This window comes from Passer domesticus, chromosome 28 (genome assembly GCF_036417665.1).
Source record: "Passer domesticus isolate bPasDom1 chromosome 28, bPasDom1.hap1, whole genome shotgun sequence".
Taxonomy (NCBI): Eukaryota; Metazoa; Chordata; class Aves; order Passeriformes; family Passeridae; genus Passer; species Passer domesticus.
Window position 1 is genome coordinate 1,938,110 of NC_087501.1, and position 25,766 is coordinate 1,963,875.

A 25,766-nucleotide genomic window follows, 5' to 3' on the forward strand; every position below is an offset into this window, starting at 1 on the left:
GCTTGTAATAATCCATTGGCATTTAACGCTGCGTTCCTTGGGAAAAGGAAGCGGCTGATTGTAGGGATTGGAGCTGGAACCAGCTCTAATTTCTCTAATGTGATCCCTTAAGGACGAGTGGTGCAGTAATAACAACGTGGAGCGGGAGGAAGAGCCGTGCCCAGCGGCCAGAGCAGGGCCAGAGCAGCCTGGAGCCCTGGGACCAGCCAAGCCCCCCATCCCGTGGAGTGCTGCTCTCCTGGGGACCCCCAGGACACCCTCAGGAACCCGCTGAGGGTCATAACCCACTTTTACACTGGGGAAACTGAGGCACGGGTGGGTACAGAGGAACGGGGAGCCAGCAGGGAGCAGCTGGGATGACCCTGGAGCTGCTCCAGGAGAGGCGTGAACTCATCTGGGATCAGCTGCCTCGTGATTCACGGCTGCAGCGCTGCTCCACATACTTTCCAGCGAGGTTTCATCGCTTGCACGGCCACTCAGAGCGCCACGGACCCACCGTGACACCGGTGACCAGCTATTGACTTTGCCCTGTCACCCAAGGCACCGGAAACCCGGAGCTGGGCTGGACCCAGCCCTCGCACGGGGCCGGGAATAGAAAACCGGTCGGAGAACTTTTCTTCCTTCGGCAGCCGCAGGACGAGCGCGTGACCCGGGGCTGAGCCGGGTGAAACAGCCTTGCCCCGGCCCTGCCGGCAGCGAGGGGGCTCGCCCAGCCCAAACTGGGAGGGGAGGGTTGTGCCCTGCCCGCCCTGGGGGTGGTGGGGATCCATCCTTCCTTCCTTCCATCCTTCCATCCATCCTGTGGCTGCTCCTCCGCAGATCTCGGTGCTGGCGCCATTTCCAGCCCATCCCATTCCCAGTCCATTCATCCCCGTGGATACCTCACCCCAAAAGAGCCAAGGGGGTTCCCCGGGGGTCCCTGGGCTGGGCTGCCCCACAGCCTGGCTTCCCACCCCGCTGGTGGGGCTAATCCCCGGGGAACGGACGGAAAAGGGGAGATTAAATTAGATTAGCTGGAGCCGCCTAATTTTAGCGTCCTCACGTGTCACTGACACACTGCTCCAGCTCTTCCCCTGCTCCCCCAACCCCACATGACCCCCAAAGCCACCAAGGCCACCAGTCAGGACAGGAGGCATCCAAAGGGGGTTTGGCTGGGTGGTGGCACCCAGAGTGGGTGGGCATGGGGGTCACTAGAGCTGTGCCAGGAGGGGACTGGGCATGATGGCCACATTCCACTGGCCACGGCCACCCTGCAGTGGTGCTGGCCACCCTCCATTAGTGACAGTCACTCTCTATCAGTGACAACCATCCACCTCCAGCGATGGTCACCGTTCCTCACTTGTGGCCACTGTCCCCTCGTGGTGGCCACCTTCCCCTTGTGGTGGCCGCTCTCCACTGGTGATGCTAACCCTCAATCCTGGGATCATCTCCTCCCCAAGCAGCCCCCTCTGCCCAGGGGGATTCTGTAGGGGAACACTCCACCCTGGCACATCCTCTTTCCCCCATCCACTCCCTGCTCCTGCCCTGCCTGTCCTGTTCACCACACCATGAAGATGACCTTGGCCTGGCCAGACCTCCCTCGGGGCAGTGCCAGCTCATCCAGCTGTGCAGGAGCCCTCCAGCTCCATCAAACATCCCCTGATCCATTGGATGCTTCACGGGATCTGCCCCGTGACACCACAGCCAGAGGAGATGTCTGGCCCCTTCCATTGCCAGGAGCCACGCTGTCCCTAACACCCCAGGAAGGTCCCCAGCATGCCAGAAAGATCCCAAAAGTCCCAGGAAGGTTCCCAACATCCCAGGAAAGTCCCAACATCCCAGGAAAGTCCCAAAATCCCAATCCAGCACCCAAAGCCTGGATGCTGGAGCTGGCAGGAGCTGTGGCAGGAGGGAAGGTGTCCCCAAAAGCCAGCACAGCCTGGCAGGAAGAGCTGAGGACCATCCTGCACCCCAGAGGGGCCATGCCAGGTGCCACCAAACCTGGCACAGCTCCGAGGTCAAAAGTCCCGGTCAGGACACGGGACCCTGAGTCACTGTGCCCTGGCATGAGCAACTCCCATGTGCAGCACTTTCCCAATCCCAGCGGAAAGGGGAGGTTTCTCCTGCGTCCCTGGGGCACTTTCCGTGGGCACTGCCACGTCCCACGGCGTGGGACACGCCACGTCCCTGATGCCACCAAACTGGAGCAGGAATACGGGCAGGGAATGCTCGGTGCCAGGGGCTTTTCCCTTCTCTCTGCCCACCCTCATCCTCTCTCCCAGAGCTGTGGGTGTGGGTGAGCTGGATCCTGGGGGTCTTGCGGGGGTGGGAGAGCTGCCCTGATGGTCCCATGTCACAGCCAGACCCAGCTTGCCCCGACCCCAAGAGATCCTCCCCAGCCCATGGCAGGAAACTCAGATTTGGGGAAGGTAGAGCTGTGACAGAATCCCACCCTCAGCCCTGTGCTGTCCTGGCAGCGTCCACACCAGCGTGGCAAAGCCACGTGCGGGTGGATGTGCCCGCCAGCCCATCCTCGTGCTGGGTGAGGCACAGGGAACAGGGGGCGAGGGGCTGGGAGCCCCCTCCTGTCCCCCTAAACCCCAGCCCAAAGCCACGGCGCTGCTGGGGCAGGGAAGGATTGAAACCTCCCAGTCCCCCAAGTCCAGAACGATTCCTGAGTCCAGCCCAGAGCTCTCTCTGGGATGCAGGAGCAGAGCTGGGCTCTCCCAAAGGATCTCTGCTCATCACAGGCAGCATCTCCCTTGCTCCCTGGCAGAATGATCATACCTCAAAGACCCAAATCACATGGATTTCCACCAACTCACTCTGACAGGCAGAAAATCACCCCAAATATTACATCCCACCTTGCTCCAACATCGCTTCACCCGGTGGAGGCTGAAGATTTGAGGAACTCCACCCCGCCATCAGTCATTCCCCAGCACCCATCCTGTGATCCCTTGACACCAAATATTACATCCCACCTTGCTCCAATGTCACCCCACCTGGTGGAGGCTGAAGATTTGAGGAACACCACCCTGCCATCAGCACTATCCCGTGATCCCTCGACACCCTCAGCTGCTCCCCTCTCACCCCTTTGTGCTTCACCCACCGCAGGTCCCAGTCCAGGCACAGGGAGCACAAACTCCCTCCCTGCCCCAAACCCAGCGTGAAAATCCCCTTACCTGGGCGAAGCTCTCCTCGTCCATCCCGTTCTCCGTGTGCATGGACGTCATCCTCGGAGCATCCACCATGGTTTGCTGAGACAGAGCTGCACAGAGCTGGCTCTGGGAGGGCTTTATCATCTCTGGTCCCCGCGGAGGAAGGCCCTGCGTGCCAGCGCCGAGGTCATTGGCTGGGCACGGCGCGGATGAAGACGGGATTTGAGCAGCAGCGCTGTAATCCCGGAGCCCTGGCGTGGCACTGACGGAGCTGTCTGGGCTGAGATGCTCTGCCCAGGGGCTGGGCTGCTCCTGCCCCACCCTGGCAGCCCCACGGGGCACCCCTCTGCTCCGGACCCCTCCGCTCGGGACCCCCGGGCACGGCAAGAAGGAGCAGCCAGATCATGGATGGAGCATCACCCTCTCCCCGCGGGGGTGACCTCGCCTGCCCCCAGCCCCAATTCCAGCGCAGAGAGTTTGGCTGAGAGACCCCCTCTCCTTCCTCCCGGATCTCTCCAATAAATGGAGAAGCCCCCACAAGCTGAGGTGGGATGGATGTGAGAGGGGCTGGGAGCCCCGAGGTGGAACGAGGCCGCACGGCCCCGAGCCTGCTGGAGACTCATCATGCGTGTGCAAATGTGTGCTGCGTGTGAGGGCACACGTGGGACGGGCACACGTGGCCTCCCCCGAGGCTCTGACCCGGCAAAGGGCTTAATTGGGATCGGCAGCATGTGCCACGGCAGCGACAGCTCCCGGTGCTTAGGAGGAGCTTTGAGAGTCCCGGAGAATTCCAAAAACCCGGATGGGGGATAAAAGAGGGGGAAAAGAGCTGCCTGGCTCCTCCTCCACCGCGTGGCTCCGTGGGTCCATCCCTACGTGACAGTGGGCACGCAGGGCCCCTCTCCCTGCTGCTGGAGAGGAGCTGCCGGGCAAAGAGGGTTAAGGTCGATTCATTGATTCATTCTAACGGAGATTATCCAGCTCGGAGGGCCCAGCAGCACCAGCAGCCAGTGTTATCTGGGATATCTGGGATGGGAAAGGCAGGAATTGCTGTCAGGGAGGAGGAGGATGGAGCTGCAGCCCCAGGTTTTCCCATCACAGAGAGGGATGAGCTTGAGAGAAGGGGTAAAACTCGGATTTGGGAGCAGCAGGCTCCAGGCTGGATTTAGGAACTGCCTGGATGGGCTAAAGGTTAAGACCAGGCCTAAATCTTCATCCAGGTGCTGAGCTCAGCCCCAGCCCTTGGTCGGGTGCTGTGGGAGCTGGCAGGGCAAGGCAGAGCTGAGCTCCAGCCTTGGTCCCCTCCCTGCCCCGTCCCCATCCTGATCCCTGTCCCTGTCTCATCCCTGCCCCAATCCCTGTCCCAATCCCATGCCCATCATCATCCCTGCCCTGTCCCCATCTCAAACCTGCTCCCATCCCTATCCCTGCCACCACCTCTGTCTTGGTTCCTGTTCCCTCTTCAACACCATCCTGATCCCCGTCCCCATCCCACTGATCCCATCCCATTGATCCCATCCCATCCCATCCATCCCATCCCATTGATCCCAACCCATCCCATTCCCAGGGCCATCCCATCCATCCCATCCCATCCCCAGGGCACCTGGCCACCGGTGACAGTCCAGGGCTCACCCAGACCCTGGGACAGGGGACCCCCACCCCGGGCTGTCCCCACATCCACCTGCCTCACGACGGGGCTTCGGCAGCGCCTCCATCCAATGGAAACTCCTTTCATCTCCAAAAATTCCTGTGCTCTCGCACGGGGAAGCTCCGGGCTGGGATCCTCCCTGTGCCGCACAAAGGCTCCTTCACCGCACGGACAGAGCCGGCTTTGTTCAGCCCGCTCCGGCCGGGCGGCACCGGCCCGCCGGCCCCGGCTCTCCGGGAGCCTCCGGGAGTGAGAAAATCAGCGAACCGCGAGCGCTGGCCGGTGGGAGATGAGCGCTGGGCATCGCTGCTCGTCCTGGATTTACTCCCTCCCGCCAGCCCCGGTGGGATTTTAGGCGTTATTTGGATTTAAGCAAGGCAGGATTGTTTAATATCCCCCCGGGATGATGGGGGGGGGTGGAGGGGATCCAAGCGATGCCTGGCTGTGCCTGCCCGAATCCTCCGTGACAATAAATCCTTTTATTGTTATCCTGAGGGATAACCCGGGCATGGCCGGGTAAGAGTGGCCCCTTCCCAGCCCGGGACCCCCGGAAATCGCGGTGGGTGGCTGGGACAATTCCCACCCCCTGCCCTTCAGCACAAAAGGGGGATAAATAATCCTCTCACAAGGGGGGTTGGAGGAGCTGGTGCCTGAGATACAGCAGGATGGCAATGCCCCCTGGGATATCCCCTGGGATGTCCCCTGGGATGTCCCCTGGAATGTCCCCAGGATGTCCCCTGAAATGTCCCCAGGGTGTCCCTCGGACCCCCGGGCATTGCACTGGGAACCTCCCCAACCACAAATCCTACACCATCAACCCCAGGGCTGGGTTAGGGGCAAAAGCAGCCCCTGGAACTCCCTCCCAGATCTCCCTTCAGCCCTGTGGGTGAGCTGGGGAAACTGAGGCAGGAGAGATGGCTGTGTCACATCAGGGCACCGGGATATTGGGGTGCTGATGCCCCCAGCAGCACGGGCAGCAGCAGGAGAGAGCATTCCATGACCGTAAGGACAGGACCAAAGTTCTCCAGGAGCCTCCCTGTCCACGTGGATTCCTGCTCTCCCGCATTTCCCACCCCTGGGGAACATGCTGGAAACGGGACGGGGATCCCGGTGCCAGCCAGGCTGGGCCTTGGGGAGCTCAGGGAGCAGGCTGTGAACGATGCCCGAGGTTCCAGGACACATGCCAGGTGCCCTGGGATGTGCCTGGCAGCACGAGGAGGAGGAGGAGGAGGATGGAGGTGGAAGCGGCCACAGGCGTTGTCACATCTCCATAAACCCCCTTTGGAATATTTCACTCCCCATAAAATATTTTATCATTTCATCCGGGCACCACGAGGCTGGCACGAGGCTGGCAGCCCTGGCAGGCACCGAACCCTCCCCAGACTTTTGGGACCCTTGGAATATTTCACTCCCCATAAATATTTTATTATTTTATCTGGGCACCACGAGGCTGGCATGAGACTGGGAGCCCTGGCAGGAACCAAACTCTCCCGGGACATTTGGGACCGTGCCAGGAAAGATCGGGTTTAATCCCGTGCCAACAGCTGCCCCAGGCCCAGATTAGCCCTGGCACCGTCCCCCTTCCCTGACCTTCCCTGACCTTCCCAGGCCACCCCATGGGAGTTCCCAAAACTACACCCGGGGTTTTGGGATGGTGTTTCACAGGGGTTCAGCCTTTTCCAAGCTCCCTCTCCTAACCGGGACCCCTCATCACCCTGTCCCTCATTACTGCCACCCTAAAAACACAAAATCCCTGAAAAATAGGTTCTTAATAACAGTGACCCCAAAAAATAGTGACCCATAAAAAATGGAGGGTCCTAACAACTGTGACCCTTTAAATCCCTAATAACCCCAAATGCTAATTATTGTAACCCCTAAAACTGTAACCCCAAACATAACCCCTATTGTAACCCCTAATGACCCCAAACCCTATTAACAGTGACCCCTAATAACTGTGTCCCCTAATAACCCCAAATCCCAATAACCATGACCCCTAAAACAAGGTCACTAATAACTGTGACCCCTTAAAACCCTGACCCTAATAACCCCAAATTCTAATTATTGTAACCCCCAAAACTGCCACCCTTGCAAACCCCATTTCCACCAGCCTCTTCTGCACCCCCACCCCTCATTTTCCCCTCAATATTTCATCCCCCTCTGTTGAACTTGGGGCATTTCCCAGCTTTTCCCAAACCCCACGGGGGGGGGTTCAATGCCCCCAGGTGCTCCCAGGGGTGATCCCAGGTGAGCAGCTGGGCACAGACCCGTTTTTGGGGTGATTTTACACCTCCCTGCCCTCAGATTAATTTGTCAGGCACCAGAATTGTGCCCAGATCGGGGCAGGAATAATGGGATTATCCAGAGCCTGCTGCGGGACAGGGAAGCTCATTACAGAGCATTAAAGAGAAGGAAATTGGGTTTTTCTAAGTTCTTAGGAAAAACCTCAATTAACTTCCAGGTGCCTCTTGTTTTAGGGTCATTTTGGGGTTTCTTTGGAGTTTCCTCTGCACTCTCGCTCTCCTTATGGACACAGAAAGAACCTCCAGGATGCAGGAGCAGCTGGGGGTGGTATCCAGGGGCTTCCAGGTTTGGGGAAACTGAGGCAGGGCACCCCAGCCCTGCACAGGGGACACGTCCATGCCCCACACACACCTCAGAGCACCCGCTGGAGCCCCCAAATCCCCCAGGAAAACCGGGATGAGCCCTTGGAGGGCTCAGGGAGGGGAAATCCACCCGGTGGTGGGATGATAATCCCCCCTTGGTGGATAACCCGAAATGACCTGCCTTTTTTTGGAGGAAAAAGGGCGGTTTTACCGTTTTATTTCCAGCCTCCCCGAGTTTTGCGGCATGTCAGGGACTGACACTGCCACCTACCGAGCCAGGCCCGTGTCATTAAACATCCTTCTGCTTTCCCACCCAAAAGTGGCTTTAGGAGCACACCAAGTCTCTCAAACCCACCCACTCAGGTGTCCGTCGGTGCCAGGACCCCGAATATCCCAAAATATCCCCAAATACCCCAAAATATCCCCAAATATCACCATCCCAAATATCCCTCAGCGCGTTTTTGGGGCCTTTTTTGGGCTCAGGGCTTTGTGGGTACCAGGTTGGGATGGGGAGAGGGGACAGCTGAGGCACAGCCAAGGATCAGGATTTTGGGATGGTGAATGGGGAAACTGAGGCACAGCCAGGAATCAGGATTTTGGGGCCACCAGGAATCAGGATTTTGGGGGTAAAAGGCAGGGACAGTGAGCAAGGAAACCGAGGCACAGCCAGAGCTCGTCAGGCCCCGATGGGTCCCACCTGTGCCTCGTTTGCTCCCGGGTATTTAAGGGCCCTTTTTGCCCAAATTCCTCCATTTTTGAGACTCATCTCAGTGGGTGCAGCCTTGGGCTTTTTGTGGGATGGGGGAGCCCAGCAGAGCTGGGGGGTGGCTGGGGGTCTTACAGGCCTCAGGGGTCCCAGGGCCCTCAAGGGATCCAGATCCCCTGGGGGTCCCGGAGCCCTCAGGGATCCCAAAGCCCTTGGAACCTTTGGGGGTCCAGGAGCCCTCAGGGATTTTGCAATCCTTGGATTCCTCAGGGGTCCTGCAGCCCTCAGAGCCCTCAGGGATCCTGAAGCCATTGGAGCCCTCGGGGGTCCTGGAGCCCTCAGAGATCCTGAAGCCATCGGAGCCCTTGGAGGTCCTGCAACCCTTGGAATCCTCGGGGGTCCCACAGCCCTCAGGGATCCTAAAGCCCTCAGGGGTCCTGCAACCCTTGGAATCCTTGGGGGTCCTGCAGCCCTCAGAGCCCTCAGGGGCCCCAAAGCCCTCAGGGATCCTGAAGCCCTTGGAACACTCGGGGGTCCCAGAGCCCTCAAGGATCCTGAAGCCCTCAGGGGTCCTGCAACCCTTGGAATCCTCGGGGGTCCTGCAGCCCTCAGGGATCCTGAAGCCATCGGAGGTCTTAGGGGCCTTGGAGCCCTCAGGAGTCCTGCAGCCCTCAGAGCCCTCAGGAATCCTGAAGCCATCGGAGCCCTCAGGAGTCCTGCAACCCTTGGAGCCCCTGGAGCCCCTGCAGCCCTCAGAGTCCTTGGGAGCCCCGGAGCCCTCGGGGGTCCCGGAGCCCCCGGGGGCCCTGCAGCCCACGCCGCCCCCCGAGGTGCTGGAGGGGCTCCTGCAGCAGCGCTTCGGGCCCCTGCCCCGGCCGGCCACCATCGCCCGCCTGCGGCGCGGCCCCGCCGGGGCCTACGAGCCCACCGGAGACCCGGCCGAGGTGCTGGAGCGGCGGCAGGTGGCCAACGCCAAGGAGAGGGAGAGGGTGAGCGACCCCAGAACCTGCTGGAACCCCCAAAGCACACCCCAGGGCTGGGTCACATCGGGGGGACCCCCAGGGGGGGACACTGGCAGTGCCACCGTGGGGGGACTTTGCGTTTGAGGGGTGGATTTAATCCCCAGTTGAGTTTTACCAAGGCCTGGTTTAATTCTGTGTGGGTCGGTTTAGTCCTGGGGTCGGTTTAATTCTGAGTTTAATTGTGGGAGGGTCATGTTTAGTCCTGGTGAGTCCAGTTTTACCTGAGTTTAAAGGTCCCAATTTAATCCTGGAGGTCCTAATTTGATTCTGTGAGGGGCCCACTTTAATCCTCAGGGGGCAGCTCAATCCCGAGGGGTTGGTTTAATTCGGGGGGAGACCCCAATTTTGGTTATGGGCAGGTCTGGTTTAATCAGCTGAGCCCAGCTGAACCCTGGGGGTGGTCCCAGTTTAAACTTGAGAGATCCCAGTTTGGTCCTGGGGGGATCCTGGTCTAAGTGGGGGCTCTTGGAGTAACCTGGGGGTCTCTGGGGTCCCTTTGGGATCTCTAATGGGGGTTTCTGGGGTCTATTGGGGGTCTCTTTGGGATCTCTAATGGGGGTTTCTGGGGTCCCTTTGGGGTGTCTAACAGGGGTCCCTTTGGAGCCCTTTTGGGGTCTCTAATGGGGTCCCCTCTGGTGTCTCTGACTGGGGTGCCTTTGATATCTCTAACCCGGTTCCCTTTGGGGTCCCCTCGTCCTCTGACGGGGTCCCTGTGTCCCGCAGATCCGGAACCTCAACAGTGGCTTCTCCAAGCTGCGGACCCTGGTGCCGCTGGTGCCGCGGGACCGCCGGCCCAGCAAGGCGGACACGCTGCGGGCAGCAGCGCAGTACATCCGGCTGCTGCGGGGCGTGCTGCGGGACTGCCAGGTGGGCACCCTAAACCTGACCCTAAAACTGTCCCTAAAGCTGCCCACAAACCCCTGAAACATCCGGCTGCTGCGGGGCGTGCTGCGGGACTGCCAGGTGCGACCCCAAAACTGACCCCAAAACTGCCCACAAACCCCCTGAAACCTTCAGCTGCTGTGGGACTGCCAGGTGTGACCCCAAAACTGACCCTAAAACTGTCCCTAAACCCCCTGAAACATCCACTGCTATGGGGTGTGCTGCGGGACTGCCAGGTGGGCACCCTAAACCCAACCGTAAAACTGCCCACAAACCCCCTGAAACATCCAGCTGCTGAGGGGGATGGGTGAGCAACCCCAGAACCTGCTGGAACCCCAAAGCTGTGCTGCTGGACTGCCAGGTGTGACCCCAAAACTGACCCTAAACCCCCTGAAACATCCACTGCTGTGGGACTGCCAGGTGTGACCCTAAAACTGACCCCAAACCTGTCCCTAAGCCCCCTGGAACATCCACTCCTGCAGAACTGCCAGGAGGGCACCCCAAAACTGACCCACAACCCCCACCCTATAATTTGGGGGCCTGGTGGGGATTTTCCTGCCTGAGCTTTTTGAGGCTGGAATTAATTTAATAATTAATTTGATTTATTTTGGGGGTTTATTATCGGAGGGGGTGTTTGTTATTGCTGGGGGGGCACCCCCCAATTCTGATACGTTTTTTAAATTCCCCTTTTCCCAGGAGCTCGGCGCTGGGCAGGAGTTGGGGGGCACTGCAGGGGGGGCACCCTGAGCCTGGCCTGGCAGTGCCCCCCCGTGCCTGTGGGGACCCCCCCAGCCTGAGGGACGGTGAGTGGGGGGGAACACCCCGGGAATTTGGGGGAGCACCGGGATGGGGGTGGGTCAGCCCTACCTGGAGGGGGGACAGAGCACCTTGGGGGGTTCAGGGACACAGAAAATTTTGGGGGGATCACAATGGGGTCCAGGTTTGGGGGAGCATCTGAGTAACACCATCATAAACAAGGGAGGCTCGGGATTAACTTTTCCCCCGAAATAGTCCAATATTTTAAAATATTCAAATTTTTTTTTTTTTTTAGGTTTTTCCTGACGCCCCTAAAAGTCCGTGGGGGGGGTCTCCCCCGAAGGCCGAGTCCAAGGCTCCAGCCCCCATTTTTGGGGTCACGTTCCTGTCCTGAAGACCTGCACCCCATAAAACCCACACCCCAAAACTGGGTGGGGGGGGACAGGGGGTCTGTCACCCCTCAAACACAGAGGTTGGGGGGGGGCGCAGAGCTGTAATTAATTTCTTTATAAAACTGTAATTAGCAATTAGCTCCTCCCCCCCCCCCCCAGGTAAGGCCTTATTAACGGTCGTTAATATGAACCCGGTTAATTGCACAATAAAAAGGCATTGCGGGAGCGGCGGGTTTGGGGGTCCCCCCTTGTCGGTGGGCAGGGATTGAGCTGCCGGGGGGGTGCGGGGGGAGGGCGGGGCGGGGGGAGGCGCGGGGACACGCGTGGTGTGCCGGGGGGGGGCGGCCCTTTGTCAGGATGCTCTGAGGAGGAGGAGGAGGAGGAAGGTGGGTGATGGCAGCAGCGCCCGGCCGCAGCACCCCTCGCGGGAGGGGGGGGATTTTGGGGATGGGGCGGGGGGGGGGAGGCTGGGTGACCCCCTCCCCTTTTTCCTCAGCCCACCCCCAGCTGGCCGCATGCAGGTGTGGGGGGGGGCTGCATCCCACCCCTCCCCCCGTGCCGGGGCCTTCATCCCCGGCTGGTACCCGAGCCCATCCCTCCCTCATCATCCCCTGAGCGGGGGGCGATGCTGCGGCCCCCCCGCTCCAGCCCGGTTTCCAGCCCGGTTCCCAGCCCGGTTCTCGCTCCCCCCCCGCCCTGCGGCTGCCGCAGCGGCGCTGGGCGCGGCGCGGGCGGAGGCGGGGAGGGGAGGGGGATGCTGGGATGGGGAACCAGGGTGGGGGGTCCCGGCCCAGCCCCCCAGAGCCCCCCACGCCTTCTCCGGGGGCTGTCCGGGCCCTGCGGCCGGGGGTCACCGCGGCCCCCCCGGATTTATCCCACCCGGTGAGACAGGTGCGCTCCGAGCAGCGAAATCTGGGGGTCCCCTCCTGCCCTGAGCGGGGGGGGGGGACTGGGGGTCACCCCCGGGTGTGGGGGAGCGGCCCCGCCCTGTGTTTTGGGGGGGCCCTTGGCAGCAGCATCCCCAGAGCGCTCGGTGACCTGGAGGAGAGGGGAGGGGTCTTATCGGGGCCGTTTTGGGGTCGCTGGGCCGGGAACCTCCCCGCAGCGTGGCGCCAAGCCCCCCATAGTGGGTGACCCCAATTTGGGACTGGGGTCGTGGGGTGTGCCCATCAGTGCCACGAGCTGTGCCCATTCTCAGCTCCATGGATGTGCTGAGCTGTGCCTGTTCTCAGCCCCATCCCTGCACTGAGCTGTGCCCGTTCTCAGCCCCATGGATGTGCTGAGCTGTGCCCGTTCTCAGTCCCATCTGTGCCCTGAGCTGTGCCTGTAATCAGCCCCATCCGTGCCCTGAGCTGTGCCCGTTCTCAGCTCTCATCAATGCCCTGAGCTGTGCCCGTTCTCAGCCCCCATTCCTGCCCTGAGCCGTGCCCGTTCTCAGCCCCATCCGTGCCCTGAGCTGTGCCCGTTCTCAGCCCCCATTCCTGCCCTGAGCCGTGCCCGTTCTCAGCCCCATCCCTGCCCTGAGCTGTGCCCGTTCTCAGCCTCATCCCTGCCCTGAGCTGTGCCCGTTCTCAGCTCCATGGATGTGCTGAGCCGTGCCCGTTCTCAGCTCCATGGATGTGCTGAGCCGTGCCCGTTCTCAGCCCCATGGATCTGCTGAGCTGTGCCCATTCTCAGCCCCATCCCTGCCCTGAGCTGTGCCCGTTCTCAGCCCCATTCCTGCACTGAGCTGTGCCCGTTCTCAGCCCCATTCCTGCACTGAGCTGTGCCCGTTCTCAGCCCCATCCCTGCACTGAGCTGTGCCCGTTCTCAGCCCCATGGATCTGCTGAGCTGTGCCCATTCTCAGCCCCATGGATGTGCTGAGCCGTGCCTGTTCTCAGCCCCATCCCTGCCCTGAGCTGTGCCCGTTCTCAGCCCCATCCCTGCCCTGAGCTGTGCCCGTTCTCAGCCCCATCAATGCACTGAGCTGTGCCCGTTCTCAGCCCCATCAATGCCCTGAGCTGTGCCTGTTCTCAGCCCCATCCCTGCCCTGAGCCGTGCCCGTTCTCAGCCCCATCCCTGCCCTGAGCTGTGCCCGTTCTCAGCCCCATCAATGCACTGAGCTGTGCCCGTTCTCAGCCCCATCAATGCCCTGAGCTGTGCCTGTTCTCAGCCCCATCCCTGCCCTGAGCCGTGCCCGTTCTCAGCCCCATGGATGCCCTGAGCTGTGCCCGTTCTCAGCCCCATCCGTGCCCTGAGCTGTGCCCATTCTCAGCCCCATGGATGCCCTGAGCTGTGCCCGTTCTCAGCCCCATCCGTGCCCTGAGCTGTGCCCGTTCTCAGCCCCATCCCTGCCCTGAGCTGTGCCCGTTCTCAGCCCCATCCCTGCCCTGAGCCGTGCCCGTTCTCAGCCCCATCCCTGCCCGTTCTCAGCTGTGCCGAGGGCTGTCACCCAGCCTGGGCAGTGTCCCCTCCCCGGTGTCCCCAAGCTGTCCCCTGGTCCCGGCCAGGGCGGCTCCCCTCTGCCCTTATCAGCGGGCCGCAGCTGCTCCGTGTTTTCGGTGCTTTCCCCCCAATCTGTACCCGGGGGTGCTGACGCCGCGTGTCCCCGCGTGTCCCCGTGTCCCCAGGATGAGCACGGCCGCCAGCCCCGAGCCCCTGCCCGAGCCCCCCGCCCCGGGGCCGCGCTGTCCCCCCCAGGAGGACGCCGAGTTCCTGCGGGCGCGGAGCGGGGCCGGGGACCTGCGCCAGGACTTCAACCTGATGGAGCAGAAGAAGCGGGTGACAATGATCCTGCAGAGCCCGGTGAGCCCCCTGCCCGCGCTGGCCCTGTCCCCGCCGCCATCCGCCTGTCCCCAACCCCATCTACCTGTCTCCATCCCTGTCCCTAAACTCTGTCCCTGCTGTCCCCAGCCTCTTCCTTTACGTCCCACAACCCATACCTCTTGTCCCCAAACCCCTTCCTTGTGTCCCCAGCCCCTTCTCTTCTGTCCCCCACCCCACCCCTCCTGGCCCAAATCCCGTCCCTCCTGTCGCCAACCCCTTCTTGTCCCCGCCCCATCCCTCCTGTCCCTAAGCTAACAGATGTCACCACACGGTGGTGCGTGTCCCCACCTGGCAGTGCCACTGCCACCGTGAGCTGCCAGTGCCACCGTGCCAGCAAGCCAGCGGTGTCCCCGACACCAAACTGCCAGCGTCACCTGCACCGTGCCACCAATCTGGTGGTGCCACCATCGCCACTGTGGCACCAAGCTGGTGACGCTGTCCCCACTGCCATCGCCGTGCCACCAAGCCAGCGGTGCTGCCCCCGCCCCAATGTGCCACCCAGCCTGTTGTCACCCTGTCCCCATGCCACAGTCCTTCCGGGAGGAGCTGGAGAGCCTCATCCAGGAGCAGATGAAGAAGGGGAACAACTCGTCACACGTGTGGGCGCTGCGGCAGATCGCCGACTTCATGGCCACCACGTCCCCTGCCGCCCTGCCCACCTCCCCCATGGGTACGTGGGGCTCTCTGGGGACGGGGGCCGGGGTGGGAAAAACCCCAAAACCTTGGGGGGCACCAAATCTTGGCAACATTGGGACCTCCAAATCTCACAAAAACCTTTGGGACCTTCAGGGGCCTCAAATGCTTTGGGACCATCAAACCTGTGGGACCTTGAGGACCCCAAAAACCTTTGGTGTCATCAAACCTTTGAGACCACCAAACCTTGGGACCTTGAGGACCCCAAAAACCTTTGGGGGTCATCAAACCTTTGAGACCACCAAACCTTTGGGACCTTGAGGACCCCAAAAACCTTTGGGGGTCATCAAACCTTTGAGACCATCAAACCTGTGGGACCTTGAGGACCCCAAAAACCTTTGGGGTCACCAAACCTTTGAGACCACCAAACTTCGGGGGCCCCTAAACTTTTGGCATCTTGGGGACTCCCAAACCTTTGGAATCATCAACTCTTTGGGACCTTGGGGTGCCACCCAAACCCCTGGGATCCCCCAAACTTTTTGAGACCCACCAAATCTTTGGGCCCATCAAACCTGGGGGACCACCAAACCTTTGATGCCTCAGGGACCCCCAGATTTTTTGTGGCCACCAAACCTTGATGTCCAGCAAACCTTTGGATCCACCAAACCTTGCCAGCCACCAAACCTCTCCCCACAACCTGGTGAGCCCCCCATGGTTTTGGGGGGGTCCCACGGCTGACAGGGGGTCCCCAATCCCCAGGGCTGGCATCTGTCACCCCCATCAATGACCTGCACGGGACAGAGGGGCCGGCACTGGCCAAGGGCGAGCGGCTGATGCGCTGCAAGGTGGGCAGCATCCACCGCCTGCTGGACCTGTACGGCTGGGCACAGCTGGGACACGCCGCTGTCACCGTGAGCACCCCAAAAAAACCCAAAATTAGGGGGCCTGGGGTCGCCCTGGGGGGATTTGGCGTTGTTTTAGGGGGATTTGGGGTTGTTTTGGGCGTTCAGGGGACTTTCAATACCTCCTGGGCTGGTACAGGCTTGGCACACCTGGGACATGCTGTTGTCACCGTGAGCACCCCAAAAAAAAACAAAATTAGGGGGCCTGGGGTTGCCCTGGGGGGATTTGGGGTTGTTTTAGGGGGATTTGGGGTTGTTTTGGGCGTTCAGGGGACTTTCAATACCTCCTGGGCTGGTACAGGCTTGGCACACCTGGGACATGCTGTTGTCACCGTGAGGACCCCAAAACCAGCTCAGAGGGAATGGGGAGGGCTGGAAAGGATTTTGAGGGTGTTCAGGGTTGTTTTGGGGGGATTTAAAGGGGTTTTTTTTTGGGGGGTGGGACCTGCTGGGCCTGTACAGACAGACACAGCTGGGGCACATCATGTCACTGTGCGCACCCCAAAACCCCAGGGAGGTTTGGGGTTGTTTGTGGGGGATGTTGGGGGAATTTTTAGTTATTTTGGTGGGATTTGTTGGGGTTTGGGACCTGCTGGACCTGTTCAACTGGGCACAGCTAGGGCACACCACCAGCACCCCAAAACCTGTACGGGGGGACAGGAGGGTTGGGGGTGCTTTGGGTTTGAGAAGGAGTTGAGGGAGTTTGTCGAGGAGATTGTGTTGTGGTTTGAAATGTGGGATTTTGGGTGGATTTTGGATTGGGAGCGGCCATTTTGGGGGTTTCTTGGGGGGAGTGGAGTTTTGGATGGTTGAAATTTGTGGAGTTTTAGAAATTGGGGTTCTTTTGCAGGATTTTGGGGGGTTTGGTGGATTTTGGAAGGTTGGGAGCTGTTGGGCTCTTAGAGAGATGTTGGGGATTTTGGGGGGTTCTGGACATTGGAGGTGGGTTGGGATTTTGAGGGTTTGTGGGTTGTTATTTTGGGGGTCAGTTGGTGGGGTTTTGGGGTTGTTGTTGGGTTCCTTCAGAGAGCTGCTTTGGGTGGGTTTTGGGGTTGTTGTTGGGTTCCTTCAGAATGTTCTTTTGGGGGGCAGTTTGTGGGGTTTTGGGGTTGTTTTCGGGGTGTTGGCTTGGGGGGAAGTTTCCGAGACTTTTTAATGATTTAGGGGCAATCAGAGAGGTGTGGGTCTCTCGAGGGATGTTCATTTTGGGATTTTTTTGGTCTGTTTCTCCCCCCCACCCTTTCCCCCGTGGCAGCTGCGGGTCAGCAAGGAGCAGGAACACTTCTTGGTGGCCCCACAGGGCCTGGCGTGCAGCGAGGTGACAGCAGCCAGCCTGGTGAGCCCCCCACCACCCACCCACCCTCCCTCCCGGGGCTGGAGCAGCCCCCTGACCCCCTCCACGTGCCCCCCAGGTGAAGGTGAACGTGCTGGGGGCCGTGGTGGAGCAGGGCAGCACCGGCTTCGCTCCCGACGCGCGCAGCTTCAGCCTGCACGCCGCCATCTACGCGGCGCGCCCCGACATCCGCTGCATCGTGCGGCTGCACACCCCCGCCGCGGCCGCCGTACGCGGGGGAACGGGCTGGGGACAGGGGGGCGGGGGGCTTGGGGGGCAGGGGAACGTCGGGGGTTTGGGGGGAGGTTGGGTTTGGGGGGGATTTGAGGACATAGGAGTTATGGGAATGTGGGGGGTTTTGGGGGAGGTTGGGTTTGGGGGGATTTGAGGGCTCAGGAGTTAGGGGAATGTGGGGGTTTTGGGGGATTTGAGGGCCCAAGAGTTATGGGAATGTGGGGGCTTTTGGGGGAGGTTGAGTTTGGGGGGATTTGGGGACTTAGGAGCTAGGGGAATGTGGGGGATTTTGGGGGAGGTTGGGTTGGGGGGGATTCGGGGGCTCGGGAGTCAGGGGGTTTTTGGGGGAGGTTGGGTTTGGGGGGATTTGAGGGCTCAGGAGTTATTGGAATGTGGGGGATTTGGGGGAGGTTGGGTTTGGGGGGATTTGGGGACTTAGGAGTTAGGGGAATGTGGGGGGTTTTGGGGGAGGTTGAGTTTGGGGGATTTGAGGACTCGGGAGTCAGGGGAAGGTGAGGGCTTTTGGGGGAGGTTGGGTTTGGGGGCATTTGAGGGCTCTGGAGTTATGGGAACATGGGGGTTTTTAGGGAAGGTTGGGTTTGGGGGGATTTGGGGACTCGGGAGTCAGGGAGTTTTGGGGAGGTTGGGTTTGGGGGGATTTGAGGGCTCAAGAGTTATGGGAATGTGGGGGGTTTTGGGAGAGGTTGGGTTTGAGGAGGATTTGGGGGTGGTTTGGGTGTTGGGGAACATGGGGGTGCTTAGGGGGGATTTGAGGGCTCGGGAGTAAAGGGAATGTGGGGGATTTTGGGGGAGGTTGGGTTTGGAGGGCTTTTGTGAGGGTGGAAGGATGTTTTGGAAGGGTTGGAGGGTTTTATTGGACTGTCGGTGGGTTTTTTTGGGGGGCTGTCAGTGGGGTTTTTTAGTGGCTGTTGGTGGTGGTTTTTGGGGCTGTCAGTGGGTTTTTTAGGGGCTGATGGTGGTGGTTTTTTGGGCTGATGGTGGGGTTTTTTGGGGCTGTCAGTGGGGGTTTTTTGGGCTGCTGTTGTTTGGGGTTCCTCGGCCCCCTGCCCTGTCCCCCCCCGTGCCCAGGTGTCTGCCATGCGCTGCGGGCTCCTGCCCATCTCCCGCGCCGCCCTTCTCCTGGGCGACGTCGCCTACTTCGACTTCCGCGGCGAGGTGGAGGACGAGGCCGATCGCGTGGAGCTCCAGAAGTGCCTCGGGCCCACCTGCAAGGTGAGGGCACACCTGGGGGCACGCGGGGGTGGCCCCGCCGTGCCCCGCTGACATCCTGCCGCAGATCCTGGTGCTGCGGAACCACGGCGTGCTGGCGCTGGGCGACACGGCCGAGGAGGCTTTTTACAGCATCTTCCACCCTGCAGGCGGCCTGCGAGGTGCAGGTGAGTGCGGGGCCAGAGCCGGGCTGAGGGTGGGGCTGGAATTGCGGGAATGTCAATGTCAGCTCAGCCAGTGTGCCCCGGGAGCATGGCATGAGCTGGCACAGCTTTCAGCCCCTCATTTCCATCCCTGTGCCCTCAGCTGTGCCAGTCTTAGCTCAGCCAGAGTGCTCCAGGAGCATGGCATGAGCTGTGCCAGGTGTCTGCCCCGCATTTCCATCCCTGTGCATTGAGCTGTGCCAGTCTGAGCTCAGCCAGAGTGCTCCAGGAGCATGGCATGAGCTGTGCCAGGTCTGAGCCCTTCATTTTCCATCCCTGTGCACTGAGTTGTGCCAGTCTCAGCTCAGCAAGAGTGCCCCAGGAGCATGGCATGAGCTGTGCCAGGTCTGAGCCCCTCATTTCCATCCCCATGCCCTGAGCTGTGCCAGTCTCAGCTCAGCAAGAGTGCCCCAGGAGCATGGCATGAGCTGTGCCAGGTGTCTGCCCCCCTCATTTCCATCCCTGTACCCTGAGCTGTGCCAGCTCTCAGCCCTGTTCCACTCCATGCCATGAGCTGTGCCAGCTCTCAGCCCCTCATTTCCATCCCTGTGCCCTGAGCTGTGCCAGCTCCCCATTCCTCCCCATGTGCCAGCTCTCAGCCCCTCATTTCCAGCCCTGTACCCTGAGCTGTGCCAGCTCTCAGCCCGTTCCCCCCCATGCCAGCTCTCAGCCCATTCCCCGCTGTGTGCCAGCTCTCAGCCCTGTTCCACTCCATGCCATGAGCTGTGCCAGCTCTCAGCCCCTCATTTCCACCCCTGTGCCCTGAGCTGTGCCAGCTCTCAGCCCCTTTCCCCCCAGTACCAGCTCTCAGCCTGTTCCCCCCCCCCATGCCAGCTCTCAGCCCCTTTCCCCCCTTGTGCCCTGAGCTGTGCCAGCTCTCAGCCCCTCATTTCCACCCCTGTACCCTGAGCTGTGCCAGCTCTCAGCCCGTTCCCCCCCATGCCAACTCTCAGCCCATTCCCCCGCCATGTGCCAGCTCTCAGCCCCTCATTTCCACCCCTGTGCCCTGAGCTGTGCCAGCTCTCAGCCCCTTTCCCCCCTTGTGCCCTGAGCTGTGCCAGCTCTCAGCCCCTTTCCCCCCAGTACCAGCTCTCAGCCCGTTCTCCCCAGTGCCAGCTCTCAGCCCCTTTCCCCCCTTGTGCCCTGAGCTGTGCCAGCTCTCAGCCCGTTCCCCCCCATGCCAGCTCTCAGCCCCTTTCCCCCCAGTACCAGCTCTCAGCCCTTTCCCCCTTTGTGCCCTGAGCTGTGCCAGCTCTCAGCCCCTTTCCCCCCAGTACCAGCTCTCAGCCCTTTCCCCCCCATGCCAGCTCTCAGCCCTTTCCCCCCCGGTGCCAGCTCGGGGGTGCCCGCGGGGCTGTCCCCGCTGTCCCCAGCCCAGCGGTGCCCGGTGCCCCGCAGGTGTCGGCGCTGGCGAGCGCGGGCGGCGCGGAGAACCTGATCGTGCTGGAGCGGGCGGCGCAGCGCGGGCCCCACGGGCCGGGCGCCGTGCGCCGCGCCGGGGCCACCTTCGGGCCCCTGCACAAGAGCCCGCCTGGGCGAGCACGAGTTCGAGGCCCTCATGAGGATGCTGGACAACCTGGTGAGCGCCAAAACCCGCCCGGGCCGCCCCAAAACTGTGATAAAACAGGACTCAGTCTCTTCATGCAGGAAAGGCCCCTGCTCTGTTCTATTCCCATAGAAATATCAGAATGCACTGGGTTAAACCCAAGTGCACAGCAGCGCAGTGAAACCAGTTCAGTGCTTGGTAAGGGCTGTGGAAATATAACCAAATTTTCTTTTTCTAGATATGTTCACTGATTTTCATGGGACAGACCTGTCACTCTGGTGCTGAGAATAACACAGGAGGCAGTATTGTAGAAAGAGCAAAGCAGCTTTATTCAAGAGAACTGCGAGGTTTTTATACAGTGATATGATAGGTTCTATTTGATTGGCTAATTAACAAAAACACCTTCCTCACACACCGTCCTTGAGAAGAACAGAAAGATGAAGTAGAAAAACGCCACCCTGCAGATTGTTTATACTTAACAAGTTATCACATCCTTACAACACCCTAAAAATTCTCACAAGCCACTGTGACAAACGCTTGCTGTTTCTCCTCTGTTCCATTGCAGACCTATAGTTTATGCAGGTACAAAAGGTGCTTTCACTAAAATAGGTTATTGTGCTAGCTGTTTCCTCATTCCTCTAATTCTTCTTTATGGAATAAATCCTTTTCTTTATAACATCTCTGCCTGTAACAAAAACATGCTCCAAGGCCTCATTTACCCCCCGTGGCTGACTCCCCTCTCGGTGCTTTCCCAGGGCTACCGCACGGGGTACACGTACCGCTACCCCTTCGTGCAGGAGAAGAGCAAGCCCAAGAGTGACGTGCTGATCCCCGCCACCGTCACGGCCTTCGTCTTCGAGGAGGAGCCCGCCGGGACCCCCGCCCTGCGCCAGCACGCCCAGAAGCAGCAGAAGGAGAAGACCAGGTGGCTCAACACGCCCAACACCTACACCAGGGTCAACCTGGCCGAGGAGCAGCAGGGCAGCGCCGGTGGGCAGAGGACAAAGACCACGGTGAGGGGCACGGGGGGCAGCAGGGGCCTGGGGATGGACGGGCAGGGAGGTGGAGGGTGTGCTGGTTATGGATCCCGTGAAAATCTGGGGTGTAGGGAGGTCTGGGGACCACCTGCATCCTGCAATAATGATTATTTTGAAATGCCACCAATGATTATTTTGAAATGCCACCACCCCATTCTAGTGGGGCCGAGTGCCGTTGGCTTTATCGGGGTCTTCCCTCTGTGCAAGTCCATTTATTGGGGTCTCTCCTCCATGTAATACCTGTTATTAAGATCTCCCCTCCACACAAGATGCTTTTTTGGGGTCTTCCTCTATTATTGGGGTCCACCTTCTGTGTATGATGCACTTAGTCAGGTCAACAAGGAGTGTTTATTGGGGTCTCCCTGTATTTATGGTGCTTCCCCTCTACACTGCGACCTTCCCTCCATACAAGTTGCATTTGTCGGGGTCCCCCTTCCATCCTGGGGGTCTCCTCTTCCCCAAACCTCTTTCCTGGCTTTGCAGTGGCTGCGTGCAGACGAGGTGGAGAAGGGCAGCAGTGGGACCCCCATCCGCATCGAGAACCCCAACCAGTTCGTGCCGCTCTACACGGACCCGCAGGAGGTGCTGGAGATGCGCAACAAGGTGGGCTGGGCTGGGGGACAGAGGGGCCTGGGGGGGCTCAGCCCTGTCCTTGGAGGGGGGATTGAGCCCTGTCCTGCCCCACAGATCCGCGAGCAGAACCGCCAGGACGTGAAATCAGCCGGGCCCCAGTCGCAGCTGCTGGCCAGCGTCATCGCCGAGACCAGCCGCAGCCCCGTATGGCACCTGGCACCTGTGTCACCCCGTGTCCCTAGCCCTTTGTCATCCCCTGTCCCCAGCCCTGTGTCACCCGCTGTCCCCAGCCCTGTGACACCCCATGTCCCCAGTTACAGCTGCTGGCCAGTGTCATTGCTGGGACCAGACACAGTCCTGTCCCCCCGTGTCACCCCCCTGTCCCCGCTATATCTCCAAGCCAATATCACCCCGTGTCACCTCTTGTCCCAAGCCCCACATGCCCAACCCCAAGTGCCCCTGCCCAGAGCACCCAGCCCTTCCCTGGTTCCACAGCTCTGGGGCAGTGACACCACTCTGAGGGCAGAGGGGACACTGCTCAGGGGTGGGGGACACTGCTTGGGGGGGACACACTGCTTGGGGTGAGGGGTGGGGCTGTTGACACAGTTCCAGAGGGTGTGACACCACTCTGGAGGGGTGACATCTCTCCAGAGGGGGTTGACACTGCGCCAGGGATGTGACACCACTCTGGGGGTCTGTTTCAGTCCACCGAGAGCCACCTGGGGGACACAGAGGCCAAGGAGGGCGGGGAAGAGGCTCCCCCCGAGCCAGAGCCCCCCAACCCCTTCAGCCAGCTCACGGACCAGGAGCTGGAGGAGTACAAGCAGGAGGTGGAGAGGAAGAAGCGCCTGCAGGGTAGGAGAGACCCCCAAACCCCCAGAGAGCCCCGGGTGGCACTGAGGGGACCCGGGGCCAGCGCGTCTCTCTGTGGCAGGCGAGAAGGACGCGGCCGCAGAGGACAGCGGGGCTCCCCCCCCAGAGCCACCCCCTCCGGAGCCCCCGGCGCCTGCGGAGCCCACGGAGGGTGAGTGGGGTGACGAGCACCCCAAAACGAAGGCTGGGGTCCCAGTGAGCAGCAGGAGTGGGGGGACAAGGGCAGCTGTGGCCGAACGGCGCTGAGACGCAGCTCGCTGTCACCTCGTGCCACCTCGTGTCACCTCGTGCTGTCACCCCGCTCCAGAGGGGCCGATGGCGATGGTGGCAGGAGGACGTGAGCTCTGCCGGTGGCTTTGTGGGGCGCAGGGGACAGCCCTGTCCCCCGTGCCAGTCCCCACGCTCCGTTCCCATTGTTCCGACCCACAGCGGGTGCCGGGGCGCGGCTCGGGGCTGCTGGCTCTGCCATGGTGTCTCGTGGTGTCCGTCTGTCTGTCTGTCTGTCTCCACAACGTCTCCTTTCTCTTTCCTCCCCGTGTGCCTGTCACCCAAGGAGTTATCCCTGAATCCCTGGCGCCGTAGTAAGTACGGAGAGGCCACCCCGGATGAGGGACGAGGGACAGGGGCTCGGGGGGATCTTCGGTCTCCATGGAAATCCCGTAGGAAATCCCCTGGGGGATCCCTCCTCGTTGTTGCTTCCTGCTTCTCCCGCTGCCTCTTCCCGGCTCTCCATCCCACATCGCTTGTCCCGCAGGGAGGGGGCGGCTCAGGGGGCTCAGGGGAGCGGTGCCTGGGGCAGGACGGGATCAAATCCCAACCTTCTCCACTCGTGGAGGCCAAATCCTGCTCCTGCCCAGGCCCCACTGGACTTTTGGGGGACAAACCCCCCTACAACAGCGGTGCTGCTGCCCCAATTCCCTGTTCCCTCTCCCCTTCCCAAGGTGATAAGAAGGCCGATGGTGGCCAAGCCCCCCCTGATTCCACTGCCAAGAAGGAGCCACCGGCGGTGGTGAACGGGAAGGATGAAGAGCAAAGCACTGAGGAAAACCTTGGAAAAGGGGGGACAGACCGGACAACCACCAACGCTGACCAGGACGCCCCCAAGGAGAAGGAGACAGTGACCAGCAACCCCGTGTCCCCCGACGGTTCGCCCTCCAAATCACCCTCCAAAAAGAAGAAGAAATTCCGGACCCCGTCTTTCCTGAAAAAAGGCAAAAAGAAGGAAAAGATCGAATCCTGAGCCTCCCGAGGCCTCGCGCGTGGGATCCCCGGGATCTCAGATCCCTGGAACCTGGCTGATTTCCAGGCCCTCCTGGCACAAGGCACCTCGTCCCCCTTGTCACCCGCCTCTGGGGGCGGTCACCGAGCTTAGAGAGACTGTGGTCCCCGTTTGGGGAGACTCCCGCTGCACCTCCCTCCCCCCTCTCCCTCCTGGGCTCCGGCCCCTTCCCACCGCGGGCCGAGGGTTGGATTTGCTCCACCAGAGCCCAGGTGTGCTTGATTTGAGGAAGAAAAGGGTGTTTTGTGGTTATTTTCTTCACCTTCTGTTTCAAGCTCTGCTGGAATGGCGCTGGCTTCATCCCCAGGGAAAAGTGTCCATCGCTTTGCCAGGAGAACGGGATCGAGCTGAAGGCGGGGGATCGCTTTTCCTCAAGGAGGAGCTGAGGTTTTTCCTCCCTGGATATTGTAATCTTCCTCTCCGTGGGCTCAAGAACCACTTCATCCCCTTCTCCTGGTACTCCCAGCCCGTGTTTTCCCCACACAAGGAAGAGCAGCAGGATTTCCCACCGCTGGAAAAGCCCCCACCTCACTGCACGACCCGCACCTGGGAAAATAGGGGAAAAAAAAAAAACCCCTCCGGGAATTGTCTGTGTTATTTAAAACTGAGCAAAACTCACTCACTAAGTGCTACTTCGGGATGAACACACGCTGCCAGCTCCTGCTGGCCTCTGCTCACGGCCACGCTGGCCCCCCTGCTTTTCCCAGCTCTGGAATTCCCAGCACAAGTCCCATCCTTCCTGGCGTTCCCTTCCCTCCCAGAGTTACAACCTCCTGGCCACCCCCGTGCCCGTGTCCCCCACAGCCCTTCCAGCGCTGGGATTTGGGGATAAATCACCGGGATCAGGCCCCACATCCTCCCCCTTTCCTGGGGGGCTCGCCCTGAGCCTTGCTGTGTCTGTGGAGCCCTGCCCAGGAGGTCTGGAATGCCCCAAAATCCCCTGTTTGGGGTTCCCCCAGCCCAGCAGGATTTTCCATCACTGTGGTTTCAAATCCTTTCACTGCTGTGAGACAGCTCGTGGGGGTTGGAGACCCTCTGGAAGAGCAGGAAGCCCATGGAACGGGGGTTTAGGAAACAGCAGGGAGAGCCCAGGCAGGGATGTTGCCAGAGCTCCAACCTGATCCTGGATTTTGGGAAGAGCCTTTGCCCTGCCCAGTGTCCCCCCAGAGGTCCCCATCCCACTCCTGCAGGATGGGGGGCACCGAGGGGACACTCTGAGCCCCTAAGCCCCGTCACTGGGGGGGCTGTTCCTCACTGCCACTGATTTTAAGGCTCTTTGAGGCCATTTTTGCCCCCTGGGCCTGTTCCACCCGGGTGAGCCAGGGCAGCAGAGCCTGCAGAGACAGCTGTGTCACCTTGCTGGGGTAGCACTGTCACACCTGGGGGCAATTCCTGAATGACAGCACTGCCACACCCCCAGCCCAACCCGGGGCCTCCGGGTTTTGTCCCTGAAAGTGTGGCCCCAGGGCCTCTGTCACCCCTTTTCTCCCCAAGGTTCTGTCCCTGGGGCCTTTGTCACCCCTTTCCCAAGGGGCACTGGCTTTGCAGGGATTGACTTCCCCCTCCATGAAGTTCCAGGTAGAAAGGGACGAAGGCTCCAGTGCCGCCATCATCACCACGATGGAGGGCAACAGAGCCAAGATCACACCCCGGGACCACCCATCAGGAAATTCCCCCAGCTCCCCCTCCCCTCACCCCAGCAAGGCTCAGGGTGAGGCAAATCCCTGATCCTCCACATCCACACCTCCGCTGGAAAACAAAGGCTGAAAAAACCTTGGCAGCGGGGAAGGGCGAGTCCAGCCGGGCTCAGCACCTCTCCTCCCACCCACGGGGGAAGGTCTGGCTGGCAGGGTGGGTGCTGGACCCCCGGAGTGGCACCGGGAGGAGCCGGGGTGTGGCACGTCCCCCGCGTGTGACAATCGCGGCCGGGAGCGCGCGGAACGCCGGTGTAAATAAACCCCGTGTTTGGCA

General features: G+C 60.8%; 1 protein-coding gene across 1 annotated transcript; it reads left to right on the forward strand.

Annotated features, from left to right (window-relative positions):
- Positions 1-11,913: 11,913 nt before the first annotated feature.
- On the forward strand, positions 11,914-25,766 carry LOC135287079 (beta-adducin-like). The gene is given in 17 exon segments (XM_064400397.1): positions 11,914-12,037; positions 13,757-13,931; positions 14,484-14,622; positions 15,345-15,496; positions 16,743-16,823; positions 16,900-17,049; positions 18,144-18,287; positions 18,352-18,426; positions 18,428-18,451; positions 19,886-20,014; positions 20,016-20,066; positions 20,789-21,046; positions 21,554-21,673; positions 21,758-21,847; positions 22,348-22,498; positions 22,578-22,667; positions 23,458-25,766. Coding segments are annotated over 16 exon segments (2,127 nt in total). The 5' UTR covers positions 11,914-12,037; position 13,757; the 3' UTR covers positions 23,757-25,766.